Raw genomic sequence first — 15,941 nt, 5'->3', positions numbered from 1 at the left:
AGGTCTGACACCCAGACGCGCTGGGAAGAGATGTTGGCTGGGACTCAGCCTAGGAAGCATGTCTCCATTCAGTCCCAACAGAACGGCTGTACCTCTCTAGTTAATCGACCCTGACAGGACATAAATTGAACTTGGACTAAAGACTAGGACCAAGGCCATCTACATTCATCAGTTGGCAATCCTTTCAGGTGGCTTCTTCTGAAAGCTTTACATTGAGCCTGGGTGAACTTGGCACGGTATAAGATATCGTAGGGCAGGCTCTTGTCATCGTTGTGTTCTAAACGGTTAGGTGATAGATAGGTTATCAACTACTACGTTACAATGAGTTAGGGAGCAAGGATGGTATTTTTTCCCTCTGCTTAGGGAAACTATTATCAGAAATGCAAATAAGAGTAATGAGTAGGAACTATGAGGCTGCAATTAAAAGACCACTCTGGACTTTTAGTGATGACCAGCCCGAGGTCTTTCCTGTAGTGCACCAACGTCACGTTTCATAAGAGCTCTAACTTCTACAGTTAGGCTAGGAGGGTAAAAATTGCTTACCATCAAGATAATATTAAAAATTTCTTAATCCTCTATTAAGTACACTATAAGTAATTTTAGCTGTGAAAACTTAGTGTCATATATGTATAACTCTGTAATATTTACAGTGAAAAATGAAGAGTATATGTAAAAAGATAACATGACAATATGCCATTACATTATGCATAAAGTGGGGTTAGCATAAGTTAAATGCATCTACTGAAAGTAAACTGCATATAAGAATACTTTGACACAGTATAAGAAGGACTTAGGGTTAGACTTCAAGAAAATTAGATATTAGTCTGATCTCTGCATGTAATAAAAGTGACCTTGAGCAAATTACTTTATTTGTGACTGCGGAAACTTGAAGGTTTTTCCTAGTTTCATCTGAGTGTCCTTTCCATTACACCAGAGACAGTAAATGACTACACATCTAAAAGGCATATTCTGTTTCTACTCAACTCGCGCACACCGACCTGACACCCATGAGGACGGGGGACATGAGATCAGTTTAGATCATGTGGGTCGGTCCCTTGAGTAACGACCCAGATTTGGATCCCCGCACTGGGCTCGCCCCTCTGAGCTCTGGGCAACAGGGTGCTTTCTGATAACAAAGATGCCCCAGGAAATGCAAGTAGTATGAAATTTACCTGGCCCATAAATACAATTTTTATTTTAAATAATTGAATAACAGGTGGATAGGTAGTAAGTTAAAAAAAAAAACCACATTCAAAAGACTGCCTCATGTATAGTTTTACTGTTCTCATAAAATACCAACTTTACTTTTCACGGAGAACAAATCTGAAGATCAAAGTGAAGAAAGGCAGAACGGCACCTCGGTCAATGGCGAACCACACACACAAAGGTGGGAGACCACACGGCCTACGTGTGTAGTGGGCTGACCCATCTAGGTTGTGTTAGTGCCTTCTGTGATGTTCACACAACAACGACATCACCTGACAACATTTCACAGAACATGTCCCCATCACTAAACTGTGAATGATGGTAACTACATTGAATGGTATCCATAGAGTGAGTGAATGAATGAACGCACACTATTTAATGTGCTTCATTTTCTTAGCTGTCACGAAACCAACTTACTGATGACTTTTCTATTCCATTAGAGAAATCAAATAAGGTAGATAAGTTAACACTTAGAGCACAGGTTTAGAGTGAAAAAATCAAAGAAAATAAAGGAAAACCTATGTCTAATCAAGAATTCCATAGACATCAAATGACATCTGCTATGTCGCGCACCTTTCTCCCGAGGCAAGGCAAACAATCTGCTGTTACTTTCATCCTTTAAAACGGGCTGGACCGAGTGCTTCAGGGTCCATTGCAGGAGCAACTCCAGCCAGCACGGCATGAGCCCGCTGCCCTAGGACAGTTTCTGCACCAACTTCCACATTCTGTGTGGACGGTAAGATGGGGCAGAACGAGAAATACACAATATATGCTCTCAGGTTTGCGTCACTGATACAAACACACGTAACCTCCTGCTCTAGGATGTAAGCAACTCTGTTTCAAGAAAACCTGTAGTTTTTTTAAAGGCCGAACTCCTCTTTGTATGAAACACTTTGAAAGCGGATTTTACATTCTTTCACTGCCTGTGATGGAGCCTTCCCAATTAGGACATTCTTTTGAAAATTGTAAGTTGAAGCTGAAAGAGAAGTTCTTTGTGCCTTTAGTCATCACAGAAACATAGGAAATAAAACAATGCTACCTTTTGAGACTGTATCATCATTCTTGTTTTCCCTGCCAGTCGTGACCTGAAGTTGGAAATACGTCCTGTTTCTACGTAGAAAATGGAAGAGTTCAGAAGGCATATTCTTAGTGACCTTTAGAAGTGAGAATTCCCCAAGAAGGAAAGTGTGATTTGGGGAACACGTAGTGTCGCCCCCAGGGGTCTGTCCAGACTCTGTAGCTCCATCCATATGTGGGCACATGTCAGGGGTGCCCCCCCAACTTTCGAACACTCCCTTGCCCAAATGCTTCTAGCGTGTTGCTGATGGGCAGAGTAATGCATTAGACACTTTTTCAATGTTCTTCTCTCCCATTACCCATTCATGCATGTTCATGAGGCCAATGCCTTTTATTACCCAAGTACAGGTAAGAGACACCAGTAAATAGCTCTGCAGGACCAATGCTGTCTGATGCTTAAATCATCACTAAGGTGTAAATGACAGATATCAAGTCCATGGCCAAAATTCCACTGTTAATAAAAGCCTTACTTTTTCTTCTGCTAGAACCCAAGTTAGAACGCTGCCATCCCAGGGAAGAGGGTGCCCAACTCTGTCAAACTCTCAGCCCAAACCCTCACCTTTCTTGGACCCTCCAACCTCTGCCTACACACTGAATTCTACTCTGCGTGTGTCTTTGGTCCACAACACCATGTCCTCAGGGGCTGGCATACAGTTTCTGCCAAGAGCCAGAGAGGAAATTCTTTCAGCTTTGTGGGTCATAGGTCTGTGTGCTAACCAATCACCTCGGCCATTCGAGCACACGAGCAGCTCCCTTGCATGGGCAAGGGGTGTGGCTGGGCTCTGGTGAGACCGCACGTAGGCATACCTGCATTCACAGCTTGGCTGACTTTCACATACCATGGAATATTCCTTCTTTTTTGCTTTTTTGCAACCATTTGAAAATCTAAAAAATATGGACATTCTTAGCTAAGAGCCACAGTAAAACAAGTGGCCAAACAGGCTTGGCTCTGGGACCATAATCTGTCAACCCTGCTTCACTGAACTGAGTGATATCGGACAGCAGCCGCTTGTAATTGAAATACGTCACAAGTCGCTTCCTGTCTGTTGGGCAGACATGGAAAGCACTGAGGAGCTCTCTGCAGATGTGATGTTGACGCTTCCCCTTCATTCAGTGGTCCTTCTGTGCCTCATGTCTTCTTCGGTCCTTCCGGGCAGACCCGACTTAGAAGTGACAAGGACCAATCTGGGACAAGGCTGAGGCATGTTATTCCTTTACAAAACCTCCCCACCTTTGAAAACCCTGCTTCTTGCATGAGCTCAGTAGATCTGGGTCAACAGTCCCCTGCCCCTCATCTCAGTGGCCTTTTGCTGAGTTAGCGCCACCCTCCTTGGCCAGGCCACCACCCCCAAGGGCTCCTTTTACCTATAGGGAGCCACTCCAGGTAGGTCACCACCACCCCCAATCTTCATGGAACAGGCTGAGCCCTGTGAGCCTGTGACCACTCAGCTACCACTAACTAGTTGGGGCCCCTCCTTATACCCCCAGACTAGTACACACTCCGTCTGGGCATCTAAACCTAAACCCCTTCAAAATCTCCATTACCTACAGGCTTAGGCATGCAGGCTGGGCCAGTTTCCCCAAACCTCACGGTCTCCTGGTGGATTCTCTCCTAGCTGGGTCCTCGATACACCTTTTGTTGGACCAAAGAAACTTCTCCTGCAGACCTACCCACCTCTCCTTCCCTGGTCTGAACCCAGGGCACCTCCCCTCCCCCTGCTCCATCTCTCTGACCCACTTCCCTCCCAGGCTCTGGGATACTTCCAGCTGGCTCAGAAGTTCTTTCTAGCTTCTCTAAGCTGCATCTGCCACCCCCTTCTCCTCCCCAGCAACCCAAGCTGGCAACAGAGCCTAAAGAAGGAGTTGGAGCATCCAGAAGGCCTAAGATTCAGTGGGGCCTATTCCCAGAGTGGAGCTCTCAGAGCTGCTCAGTACAAAACAAAGCCTGGCCTGCAAATGTGCCCTGACTCCTCCACTAGGTCATTGGCAGATGCCACTCACTGATGAGCCTTTATGGCTGGTGAGAAATGCAGTCTGTGGCTACTAGACAGTGTGACGTGCAAAGGACAGCAAAATTCACTGAAAGGAGGGACCCAGCAAGCATAGCTATTCAACAAATGTTCGTTGGTTGGATGAATGAATGAATGAATGAAATGGGAACCACCCCATAGTTTAGAGATGGAATGAATGGAGTCCTCTTTTTAAGTGATTAACCTCAATTTCATCCCATAACATTCTAAGAACCTATTTTGAAAATTCTACATTTGTGTCCCAAGCCCACACGCACCCTTGGCTGTCACCATCTCCTTAGCTGCCAAGTCTGACTAGAGTTTGCTGACTATTGGCTACAAGTCCACGTTCTTGGCCTCTTGAGAGAGTGTGTACTTCAAGCCTTCATTCATTCATCATTATTTCTCAAACCTGAATTAAGTAGCTCCGTTGTGCTAGCACCTCTTATTATCATATCATGTATCCACTTTTTATTTCCTATGTCACCCCCTCCTTCCTTTCCAGCCCTCAGGGGGCAACAGTGTTGGGGATGGAGGCCACATGGCCACACATACCCCATATAAGACCGATGATATGAACACTGCATTTAGTGGAATGCAGTTCTAAGAAGAGACAGAAATGAAAACACGCCTTGAGGCAATGATATGAGACTTCTCCTCTCTGACATTACTCCCTCAAAAGCCATGCTCCATTCCCCCCAGGGAGGCCACTCTGTGGGTCCTTGGTGGGGCAATAGCCCCGCTCTGTCCAGCAAGGCACCTGTCCCCACTGAGCCAAGCCCTGTGTGCCGCAGAGTCTCTTGGCAGGACCGGGAAGGGCTCCAGTTCTATTTGCATTCATTCTCTTTGGTTCTGCAGAAGGAGACTAGGAAATTGGGTTATTGGTAGCCTGAAAAGTCAGGGAATGCAGAGTCATTGCTTTTTAACTAAATCCTCCATCCCAAGTGAGGCCAATTCTAAACCTGTTAATGACAATGACAATGGAGGTTCTCAGACTCCAGCGCACCTGCATCCCCTGAGGGCTTGTTAAAACACAGTCACCAGCCCCCTGCCTCAGGGTTTATTTAGGTTTCTGAAGGTCAGGGTAGGATCCCAGTTGTTCCTGAGCTTCCTCTACACTCCTGCCACCCCCTCCCTGCCCCCACAGGCACTGCAGTCCCTCCCTGCTAGGTCACCCTGATCTCTCCCCCCCATCTCTGGGCCCTCTGTGCTTCCCAGGCACAGCCACGTATGCTGACTGCTTTTGCAGCCCTGTCCTCAGGGATGGTGGGTCTTCCTGTAGGCTCAGAGGACACGCCCCCTTCTCTGGGACTCCTCTGCCCTGTTTGAAAAGGGCACCTCTCCTGTATCCCTTTCCTAATATGCTGCACCAACCTTCAGCTCCACACGGGCTGCCTTCTGCTTTAATCACAGAGCCCCCTGGGGCTCCCCTCTACATGGTACCTCGTGCAGAACAGGCTTCATTCCTGCTGTTTACATTGAGGAGCAGGAAAGACTAGGCCAGAGGAAGTACACAAAGATACAGAGGCAGGCCCCCACCCCATAATCAAAGGGAAATGGGACAGGTTACATTTTACGTGAATTCGGAGGAATCTAAAAGGAATTTGCAATTCATTTTTCAACTGAATTACTCAACACGCAAGAGTGATGCTCCGCGTTCTCGGAATGCCAGGTTCTGCAGTGGAGGCTTGTAGCTCTCAGTGGGCAGATGTATCTTCGCTTCCAGCAAAGTCCATTCGCCTGCAGTGGGAAGGGGGAGGGGAGCAGGGAGCATGCAGGAAACAGGCCCCGGCTGGCGGTTCTTCCAGGGAAGAGATGCCTATTCTAATCACTCACATCCATGTCAGGGCTGTGCGCGATTGCACACGCCTGCTTTTACAGTCTCTCTGCAGAGCGAAGACTCTGCCACGGGCAGCTAGCAGGCTGATTCGGATGGACACAGAAAATACAGGTGCTACTGTTGTCATGGAGATCAAAGAGCCCTTTTCTCAAAGGAAGTGGGGGTTGGGAGGGATTTGGAGGCTGGCGAAAGGGCACCGGGAAGGATGAAAGAGGCTGTTTAGAAAGACTACGGGAGGGAAAAAATGCCGGGCTGCAAAGGGAGCGGGAGGGCCGCATATGACACACACCAGAGACAGATGGAAGTCGGGATCATTGCTGGACCCAAAGGTAGAGGACAGGAAGGGGAAAATGCAACATGGAAAGGCAGCGAAGTCTTGCATGAGAAACAACAGCAGTGAGTAGGCAAGGCCTGCTCTCGGAAGCGCGGTGCATTCAAAGGGTCTGAGAGGAGGTGGAAACGGTCCTGAGGTGTCCCAGCCGCCTGGAAAGATGCCCTGTTCCTGCGGAGAGAGGGACTCAGATCGTTGGATTCTTGGCTGTAGAGTGAAGGGTTTACGTTTATGTTTTCCATTCACTTGCTTTCCAAAGTCGTCCTTTAATGTGTGTTAAGAGGGCTGGGTACCAGGTGAGATTTGGTGTAAATCTGTAGGTCTGTCTTAGAAGATCCTTATTGAAGACATGTTACCCACCGATTTGTTGGACATGTAAACAATCGCTCTGGAATTCTCGTCTTTTAGGAAGAAAAAAAAAAGGACGACATGGTCCAAACTATTAGCTCAAAAGAATCTAGCAAGCAAAAATAACCTTTATGTCATTCCAGAACTAGGAGGATGAAAATTTAGTTCTAAGGAAAATGTAGAGTGTTTTATGTATTTTTAACAAAATATTGAAACCAAACAGAACAAAAACACCTGTGTTGTCTATCATAGTTAAGGTAGTTAGCGTGGGGATTGGGGTTTACCCATGGAGAAGGGGGAAAAAGGAAATTTCTCTACCTACCTGTGCAGATACATCACAGGCAAAATTAATCCCTGCAAACCCAAGAAGCTAAATGTCAGCAAGCAAGTCCCTCTACTTGTAGAAGGTTTTGCTAGACTGGTTGCTGTGTGTAAACACTTTCTTACGGGCGTTTCGCTTCACTCCCTGTGCTCTGTCCCCTGCCTCACTCAGGGCGTCCCCCCCACCCCACCCCCGCCCCCACCCCCATACTGGGACCTTCACTTGGTGTCTTAGGGCTTAAAGCCTCATGGAGAGCTGGCTGAAATATTAGAGTACTTAATGGGTGCAAACCTAAATTTTTTTAAATATAGCCTTTGAAGGAAAATTAATTGTATTAACTAAGTGACACAAACGTGATTCAGTGCTTTAGGTCAAACAAATTCCAGGTAATCGAATTCTCAGAGTCTAATACAATGTTTGTGTCCGACTTCAAAGCAAAGTGGAAAGCCGTAATCAACCACACGCACTCAGGAGCATTTGCTCACGGGAACTAAGGGGCGAGCTCTGCCTGTCACCACTGACTGCGCTGACTTGCGTCACGGCTCACGTGACTGTTTCATCGCTACCAGTTAGCGCTGGGTTAATGCAGCAAATCAGAGTGGCGGAGAAAAGCCACAGGAATCCAAGAAAACTGTAAATGAGGAAACTTACTTTAAAGAGAAGTGTGCATGGACTGCTCTGGGTAGCTCAGACTCACCCCTAAAGACAGCCGGACACATGTAATCCCGGGGGGAGATCTAATCCCACAGGGAGGTGGGCATATTAGGCAAATCCATAGATGGTCGCTGAGTTCACTAATGCTGCTATCTGCTCACGACCTCCTTCTGCCTTCTCCCTGCGGACCCCCTTGTTCTCATTTTGCTGGTGGTGGAGACCAGCCCTACCAGGCTACCAGGTAGCTCCTCTGCCTGCCCGCTGCTTTGTCTTAGGTGCCCGCCCCTCCCTCTAGCCCCACCCCTTTCTGCAGGCCCCACCCCCCCTCCCCTTCCAGAGCTCAGGCCACACTTCCAGGCCCACCTGGGGTCTGCCTCTCCAGACTGCTTCTGACCACTCTCCTTCCACCACTTTGGGTAGCCTGCTGGCCCTCACCGTCCAGCAGCACACACCAGGACACTTCCAATTTCTCTCGAGCTCCCTGAGTGTTTCTTTCCTCTCTCCAACTGCACTGTTAAGCATCTTCTGGGCAGAGAAGGTATTTCAGAGCCCTGAGAGATCTAAACCCATGGTTTGTGCTGAAATACATACACACAGACACACGTGCCCTGAATCCCACACACATGCACACACAGCCCACGCAGACACCACACAAATACACACATGCGCATGTACAAATGCATGTACACAGCTGTTGGCTGCCCAAAGTCTACAAAACCTTCAATACTTTGCAAGGTCGCTTTGGTGGTGTTCTCACAGCACATTTGAAAGAGTCTGGCTTTTAAGAAAGAGTCTTAAAGGGCCAACGAGTCAGCCCACACTGTTCTGTCATCAGCTGAGCGGACCCTTTGCCATTAGCAGCAAAAAGCAAGCCCTAGCCTCTCCCTGCCGGTTTAAATCACCAGGACGTGATTCCAGAGTGACCGAGGCCTTCCTGAGAGAGGGCGGCCTTCCCATCAGGAAGGGACTGCCCCCACATCCAGCTTTCACCCTGGAAGCCCTTTTATTCTGGCCTGTTTCCTCCGAGTGTGAGCTCCAAGAGGATAGCGACCATTTTTTTCATATTCAGTTCTGTCCTCCGGTGCTGGGAGCCATCTGGCTAAAAGGCCAACTAAGGAGGCTGTGCCTGTGGTCGAGGAATGGCTGGTGGACACTGCGACCCCACAAACACAACCCACTTCTCGCATCACTTCCCCACCAACCAGGGCAGTCGGCCGTGGCCACGTGACAGGCGGCGGGGAGCACAGGCTCTGGCGCCGGAGCCCCCCCCTCTGTCCCTCATGCTAGTGGGACCTCCTGTGTCACGTGGGGGCGGGAGCAGCACCGTGTCGCAGGGCCGTGGTGAGGGCTGCCACCTTAATGCGGGGAACTGTGGAAGGGCCGAGAGCGCGCTCCCCATGTGGGGACTTCGACAAACGCCCTTGCCCTTAGGCCATCCTATTTTTCTGCCTGTGGTTCTTGGGCCTTATTTTTGGTCCCCTAACAAGTGTATAGGTGCTGGTTTCCCCCTGTCGAGTATTCTTGAGTGCATTCTTTCCTCTCTTGTTTAGGCTCCCAAGAAGCATTTGCAAAACGGCATTATCCGAGGCTACCAAATAGGCTACCGCGAGTACAGCACCGGGGGCAACTTCCAGTTCAACATCATCAGTATCGACACCACCGGGGACAGTGAGATCTACACGCTGGACAACCTCAACAAGTTCACCCAGTACGGCCTGGTGGTGCAGGCGTGCAACCGGGCCGGGACGGGGCCTTCTTCTCAGGAAATCATCACCACCACCCTCGAGGACGGTAGGTTCCCCGACCGAGGCGAGCGGCGTTCCTTCCTCAAGGGCTTCCTCTGGTCGGGGCGCTGGGTGCCCACACCCAGCCTGGCCCCTGCTGGCTTTGCAGTGCCAGAGGCAGGTCGCGGGGCCTGCAGGGACGGGGTCTCCGGTGGGGAAGCTTGCCCGTATTCACTCACGGGCTGCAGCGATTGGCGCTCCTTTCCAGCATCTTTCTCATTCATTTTAAAACAAGAATTGGGCTTTTCCCTAGTGAAACGACTCTCTCTCTCTCTGACTACGGAGGTCTGACCAGAGCACAGAGATCTGGTTTTCTAAGAATTTCTTCCAAATCATTGTTAAGGAGGATTTTTTCGTCTTTTTTTTTTTTTTTTTTTACGATGGCTGTCTATTTTCAAGCCTCTGAGACCAGAGAACCTGAATGAGTGGACTTCCAGGAGCAAATCTCACGGTGCTGGAGCGCCACCTAGTGACCATAAGAATTAAGTATCGCTTTTAACATGGCAAAGTGAAGATAACCCAAAAGCTCCGGTTTATGGTAGCGCTTGAAAGGACAAAGAGAATCCTGGGGTCCAAAGGGCAGTGTTTCAGGTGCAGAGATAGGATGTGGGGTTAACTTCGGCAATACATAGCAGTACATATTAAGGCAAAAAACTTGCACTGCAAAACATCCCTTGTGCAATTACCCACTTGACCATAGGTTTGAGGAAGCATATGGTAACTTACATCTAGGAGTTTTGAAAATTTTTACAGAAAGAGAAGCCTGAGATAACCAGAAACTTGAAGACTGGGGCTTCATTTCTACCTTCACACAATCTCTGCCATGGTGATTCAATATGCCCTTTGGTTTACGCTTCGATGCTCATTTTTCTTGTGGTTCAGTCAATATTCTGTTCTCTCACCTGGATGCAGCGTTTAAGGTTTGCATAAACTCCATGTGAAAAATTCTTCAAGTATTTTTCTAACCTGTGTCCGAGTCCATTTTCTCTATTTCCCCTGACAGAACGTTTTAGTCCTGAAAGGGGGCTGGGGCTGGGGCTGGGAGGAGGGTGTGAATAAGCTATGGTTACATGCCTGCTTTTTAGCACTTTTTGGTAGCTAGGCTTCCAATTTACATGCCAGATACTACCAAATGGAGGGGAGGCATTGTGCAAAGTAAATGCAACTTAGAGCAGCAACGTACAAGAATTACGGGAAAGTAACCCAGGCAAGTACTGGGCTTCCCTCACGCGGGGAGCTCAGAAGTGTTCTCCACTCCTCAAGCCTGGGACGACCTCCTTACAAGTGAGGGAGTTTGTCTGGAAAGAGACTAGGGAAGTGTGTTAGGACATGTGCAAAAACGCATGGTATGTCACTGAGTGACCACAATATTTGTGTCGGGGAACGGTACTCATTTTTCCTTAATTTGGGGGATGGAGTGCAATGTTTTCTTTTGCTTACACACTGAAATATGAAGCTAACGTTGCTTATTCAGGATTGTTCTGCTGGTAAAACCACCCACCATCATCACAAATTCTAATTATTTAATTTCAGTGCCCAGTTACCCCCCTGAAAATGTCCAAGCCATAGCAACGTCACCAGAAAGCATATCCATATCCTGGTCCACACTTTCCAAGGAAGCACTGAATGGAATTCTCCAGGGGTTCAGAGTCATTTACTGGGCCAACCTCATGGATGGAGGTAAGAGGGTAAACTAGGGCTTTGAGTTTGCCCCAAAGGATATGCGGTAGAATTTGTAGACCCCGGTCCTAATATGGGTTCAGGACATGGCGGGTATTTCTTTATCAATGAACAGTTTCCCCTTTTTTCCCACATCATTCTGTGCTTCTCTTTCATCCAGCATTTTAACAGGTGTATGCAGCTGTTTAAGGCGTCACATCCTTCCAACAAGCAATTGGAGGTGTAGGAGAGAGGGTGGCACTTGTGAAATCTAGGCATAGGTGTGTTTTCCTAATTATAAGTCCTCCTGCACCGCTGCCCGTGGAGCATCAGCAGGCAAGCCTGCGGACCTCCCAGATGCTCTGGCTCCTCGGGCTGTGGTCCTGAGGTTTCCACAGACACACAGCAGGTAGTGAGTGTGTGGAGAATTGTGCCCACTGATCCTTGAGAACATGCTGCACACACATACACATTAACCTACTCATACACACTCACACATTCTCACATCCTCACACTCATACTTTCACATGTGCTCACACTCACACATACATACACTCACACACATACATTCACACACAACTCACCCATTCACACCCACTCACACACATTCTCAGTCACCGTTTCATTCACACACACTGAAACATACTCTCACTCACAAGCACACACACACTCCCACTCTCATGCACACTCACACACATCACAAGCACACACTCACATGCTCTCTCACACACATGCACACTCACACACCCACACTCACAGACTCACACACTAAAACATACTACCACTCACAAATACACATACCCACAATCACACAAATACATGCATGCTCGCTCATACACATGCACCCACACACTCACCATCACACACACTCTTACACGTACCTTCACATACTCACACACACTCATACATGCCAGAAGAGACAGAGACTGTTACTTCCACTGTGATTATCAATAACACCCCAAATTTTCAAAAGTATATATAAGAAAGCTATTTGTTATTGTTAATATGATCAGATAAAATAAAATCAATTAATATATCTTTGATAGCATAGGTTAAATATACAATATGTCAGTGAAATTTCTGAGTATTTTATCATCATCAGAAAGTGAAATTTTTGTAGACCTGACAGAAGCAATTCACCCGAGATCGTTAGGAAACATGGCACGTCTTGAAAAGTTACCGCTTCCATCCGAATCGAGCTACTTTCCACCTCCTCCGCCTTTCTTCAGGACCAAATGGTGGGCTCTAAAGCCCAGCAACACTGAGACAGCAGCTGGGTGTTTGCAACCCGGGTGGGCGGCTCCTGAATGGTCATTTCCACCCCTATTTTGTTTTCCGTGGTAAAACACTTTGAGAATGAGAGAGGCTACAGACCAATCCATGAAACTGTGTTGTTCTAACATGTAATATTTTTAAAAGCTTATTGTAAAAGAAGTAGTGTGGTATCTGCATTTATTTTATATATTCATTTTCTATTATTTTACTCTGCCCAACTGGACACTATTCTCTACCTCCCATATTTTTTTAATGACCCTGTCGGGGCTGCGAAAGGTAGATGATAGAAGCCCATGTTTCAGCCGTAAAGAAAGAGCCAGAGCTAAAATAGTGCAAAACGAGGCATGCTACTTTGCTTCGGGCCTTTTCCACAATTTCCCTCCTCGCTCCTCTGTGCCTGTGACAGTGGAGGGTGTGCCCCTGTGGAGTGCCGTCCCCCAGGGTGCGAGCGGCCTTGTGCACTGAGCTGGTCCTGGCAGCCGATGGTTTCAGAAGTCTGTGGGGTAATTAGGAATGGGAGTTTTGACTGCAATCATATTCCTGGTTCATGATAAATGAGTTCATCAAAACAATATGAGCCCCAAGATGATTAAACATCCAAATATTAATTCTAATTAGCATAGTCATTGATGAGCAGATGTGACTCTGTGGTCCAATGCTGCTCTTTGAAAAGACCAGGTGCCCGCTTGCCTTCTCCCTCTTACCGCTCTCCTCCTCCTCCTCCTCACTCTCCTGTTCAGGCACCACCTCCCGGTGGGCACAGCCTTCTCCCACATCGTCTATTAGGGCCCCATACTCTGTGAGGTGGAGACCCCCAGGCCCCTTTCCAAGAGAAAGCAAATAAACGACTCACAGCGGCCCCGAGGGGTCAATGATTTAGTCAAGCTCTGTCACGAGCTCCTGGCACAGCCCGTGGAATCCCTCCATCCCCTTAGATGCATTTTCCCTGAGTGTGTATGTGTGTGCCTGCACAGGCATGTACTGTGCACATGTGCATGTGTGCCATGGGTGCATGCTTTGTGTGTGTGTGCAAACAAGTGTGTGTGCACATGTGTGTATTTGTGCAGGTATGCACTGTGTGCTGTGTGTCGTGCATCACACATGTTCCCTGTGTGCACTGGCTTGGGGGGTGTGCATGTGGCATCTGTGCTGCCACACATTGTGTGTTGTATCATTCATGTGCACGTGTTGTTGGCATGTGTGTGCATGTGTGTTTGTGTGGCATGTGTGTGCATGCAAGTGTGTGTCTGTGCATGCATGTGTTCTTATGATATCTATACTTACACTTTTTTCATTAACACTTGGGTTTACCCTAATCCAATTGGTCTGTATGAAACAAGTTCAGGAAAATGAAAATCACAGATGAATAATATGATGGGAAGAGGTCTGCTGATCACCCAGGGCCCTGCCTTCAAGCATCTCTAACCCTCTGGGTCTTACAGTTGTTGGCCTCTTGAATGTGCAATAGCACACACGTGAGCACACAGTTTCCTCATTTCACAAGCATCTGTGGAGGCTTCCAAGTTGTGACCCCTAAAAATCTGCATCCCTCTGGCCTCCCCAGAAGACACTGGGCTAGAGGTATCTTTTGGGGGGGGGCTGCCTTCCTTGCCCTGTTCCCCACCCCCAGCAAAGCTCCTGCCCCCAGAACTCGTCTACAGTCTGTTCACGGTGCTAACAAGCCTTTGTCTCACGTTGAGGTCCCAGCCTGTGTCTGTGCCCCAACATCCCTGCTGGGCCCATCTCTCCACTCCCCTGACAGCCCTCGCCGCACACAAGGGCTCCGGCATGGGGGCGACAGCCTCAGCCACCCATGCGTTATTTTAAATTCCAGGCTTCTCCTGTGCACACTTCAACTCTGGTCCTTTTGGTGATGACCCAAAACAAAAATTAAGAAGTAGATTCCACAATCACCATAAGTACAAATAGGTGGTCGTTTATCTCTGAACTCCGTGCAATACTCTGGAAGGATGGAGAAAAGAAGGACAAAGATCAGGGGGAGAAAACCAGATGGCTGAAAGCCTATTTAGCCGGCCTATGTGACAGTTCCGCAGAGTGAGGGTGGCCGAGTGGCTGAGACTGTGGACAGTGTCATCAGGCCACGCACTGTGGCTCCACGGCCCATGCTCTCGGCCACTGTGCTAGGCTCCATGACCTGGGGCAAGGCATTGATCCTCACTCTGCCCCTGTTTTCTCTCCTGTAAAATGCAGAGAGAATGGAATTGTTGTCGTGGTTAAATGAGTTAAGTGTGTACCCAGAACAGTGCCGGCACCTAAGAAAGCATGCACAGCACATCAGTGACCCTTACTAGGGCAAGAAAGAGCAGGAGGAGCAATAGGCAGCCTTATTGCTTTCTAAACGTGTGCAAGGTCGGCCTTCATTATCGCCAGCCACCCAGGGAGGAATGCCTCCAGACCTCCACCTCCCACCCCGTTCTCATAGTAATCGGGCACATAGGAATGCAGGCAGCCCCAGAGCTCCCACGAATGGCCACTTGCCCTAGGGGTGAGCCATTCCTCAGGCCTCTCTCCTCTGCTTTGGCTCCTCCGTAGGTGGCTCACTTTAAAACCTGAACGCCCGTGGAGGTGTATGAAAACATCTTTGTAAGTTTTCTCAAATTGCCACGTGTACTATGCCTGAGAGGAGAGAGCATAATGTTCCACCTTTGAATATTATTAGCTGATCCCACTCCAGAGAACGGAACATTTTTAGCCAACGCCACACTTCTGACACATCAGCATGTCACCTCAGGAAGGGTGCTGAGAGGGTTCGCTCGTGGTGAAGGGAGTTTGCTGAGCCACCTCGTCTCAACTCAGAGATTGGAGGCAAACTCAGGTACTTAGATGCATGTGTGTGTCGATGTAGAGTAAGTTTTAAAAACAAGAACAAAACTTGACTTGCAGAATCTTGTGTTGAAGGCGATGCTATGTTTACGATCTTGATTACCCTGATGGTATCCAAGTGTATGCGTGTGTCCAGCTCATTAAAACGTGCACACTGAATACGAGCAGCATTTTAAAATTCGTCTTTCACGACGGTTGACATACTGTATCATGTCGGTTTCAGGAGTACAGCCCAGCGGTCAGACATTTACATACGTTACGGGGTGAGGGGCCCGCAAGTCCAGTGACCGTCTGTGACTGCACACAGTTACTACACAGAAGCTTCTTAACGAGCAGTGGGAAATGTGTCTATGGAGGGGGTGACATGTGGTCCTAAGCTTCCTGGGGTCAGGCTTCGAGGGACTCATGTGATTAGCTACGGCCGGAGGACTTTGCAAAGTGGCTGACGGGGGGCTGGATTATACCTTGGAGTGAATCGCTGTTTTTTCAGACTGATATTCCAGCCAGGGTCCCATGGCAGTTAGGAAGGAATGAGCTTTTCCAAATGGAAAGGACATGCACAGTCCCTTTAAGTGATTTCAGGGTGTGACAC

At 48.2% G+C, this 15,941-nt stretch overlaps 1 protein-coding gene across 1 annotated transcript in view; it reads left to right on the top strand.

Annotated features, from left to right (window-relative positions):
• Positions 1-9,478, top strand: part of LOC123480257 (cell adhesion molecule DSCAM) — a 452,836-nt gene extending 443,358 nt beyond the window's left edge. Inside the window, exon 17 of the mRNA XM_053917294.1 lies at positions 9,338-9,478. Coding sequence (XP_053773269.1) covers positions 9,338-9,386 — 49 coding nt within the window. The 3' untranslated portion in view covers positions 9,387-9,478. The remainder of the gene's footprint in view (positions 1-9,337) is intronic.
• The last annotated feature ends 6,463 nt before the right edge of the window (positions 9,479-15,941 follow it).

Source organism: Desmodus rotundus, chromosome 2, assembly GCF_022682495.2.
Source record: "Desmodus rotundus isolate HL8 chromosome 2, HLdesRot8A.1, whole genome shotgun sequence".
Lineage (NCBI taxonomy): Eukaryota > Metazoa > Chordata > Mammalia > Chiroptera > Phyllostomidae > Desmodus > Desmodus rotundus.
This window is presented reverse-complemented; position numbering and strand designations above follow the sequence as displayed.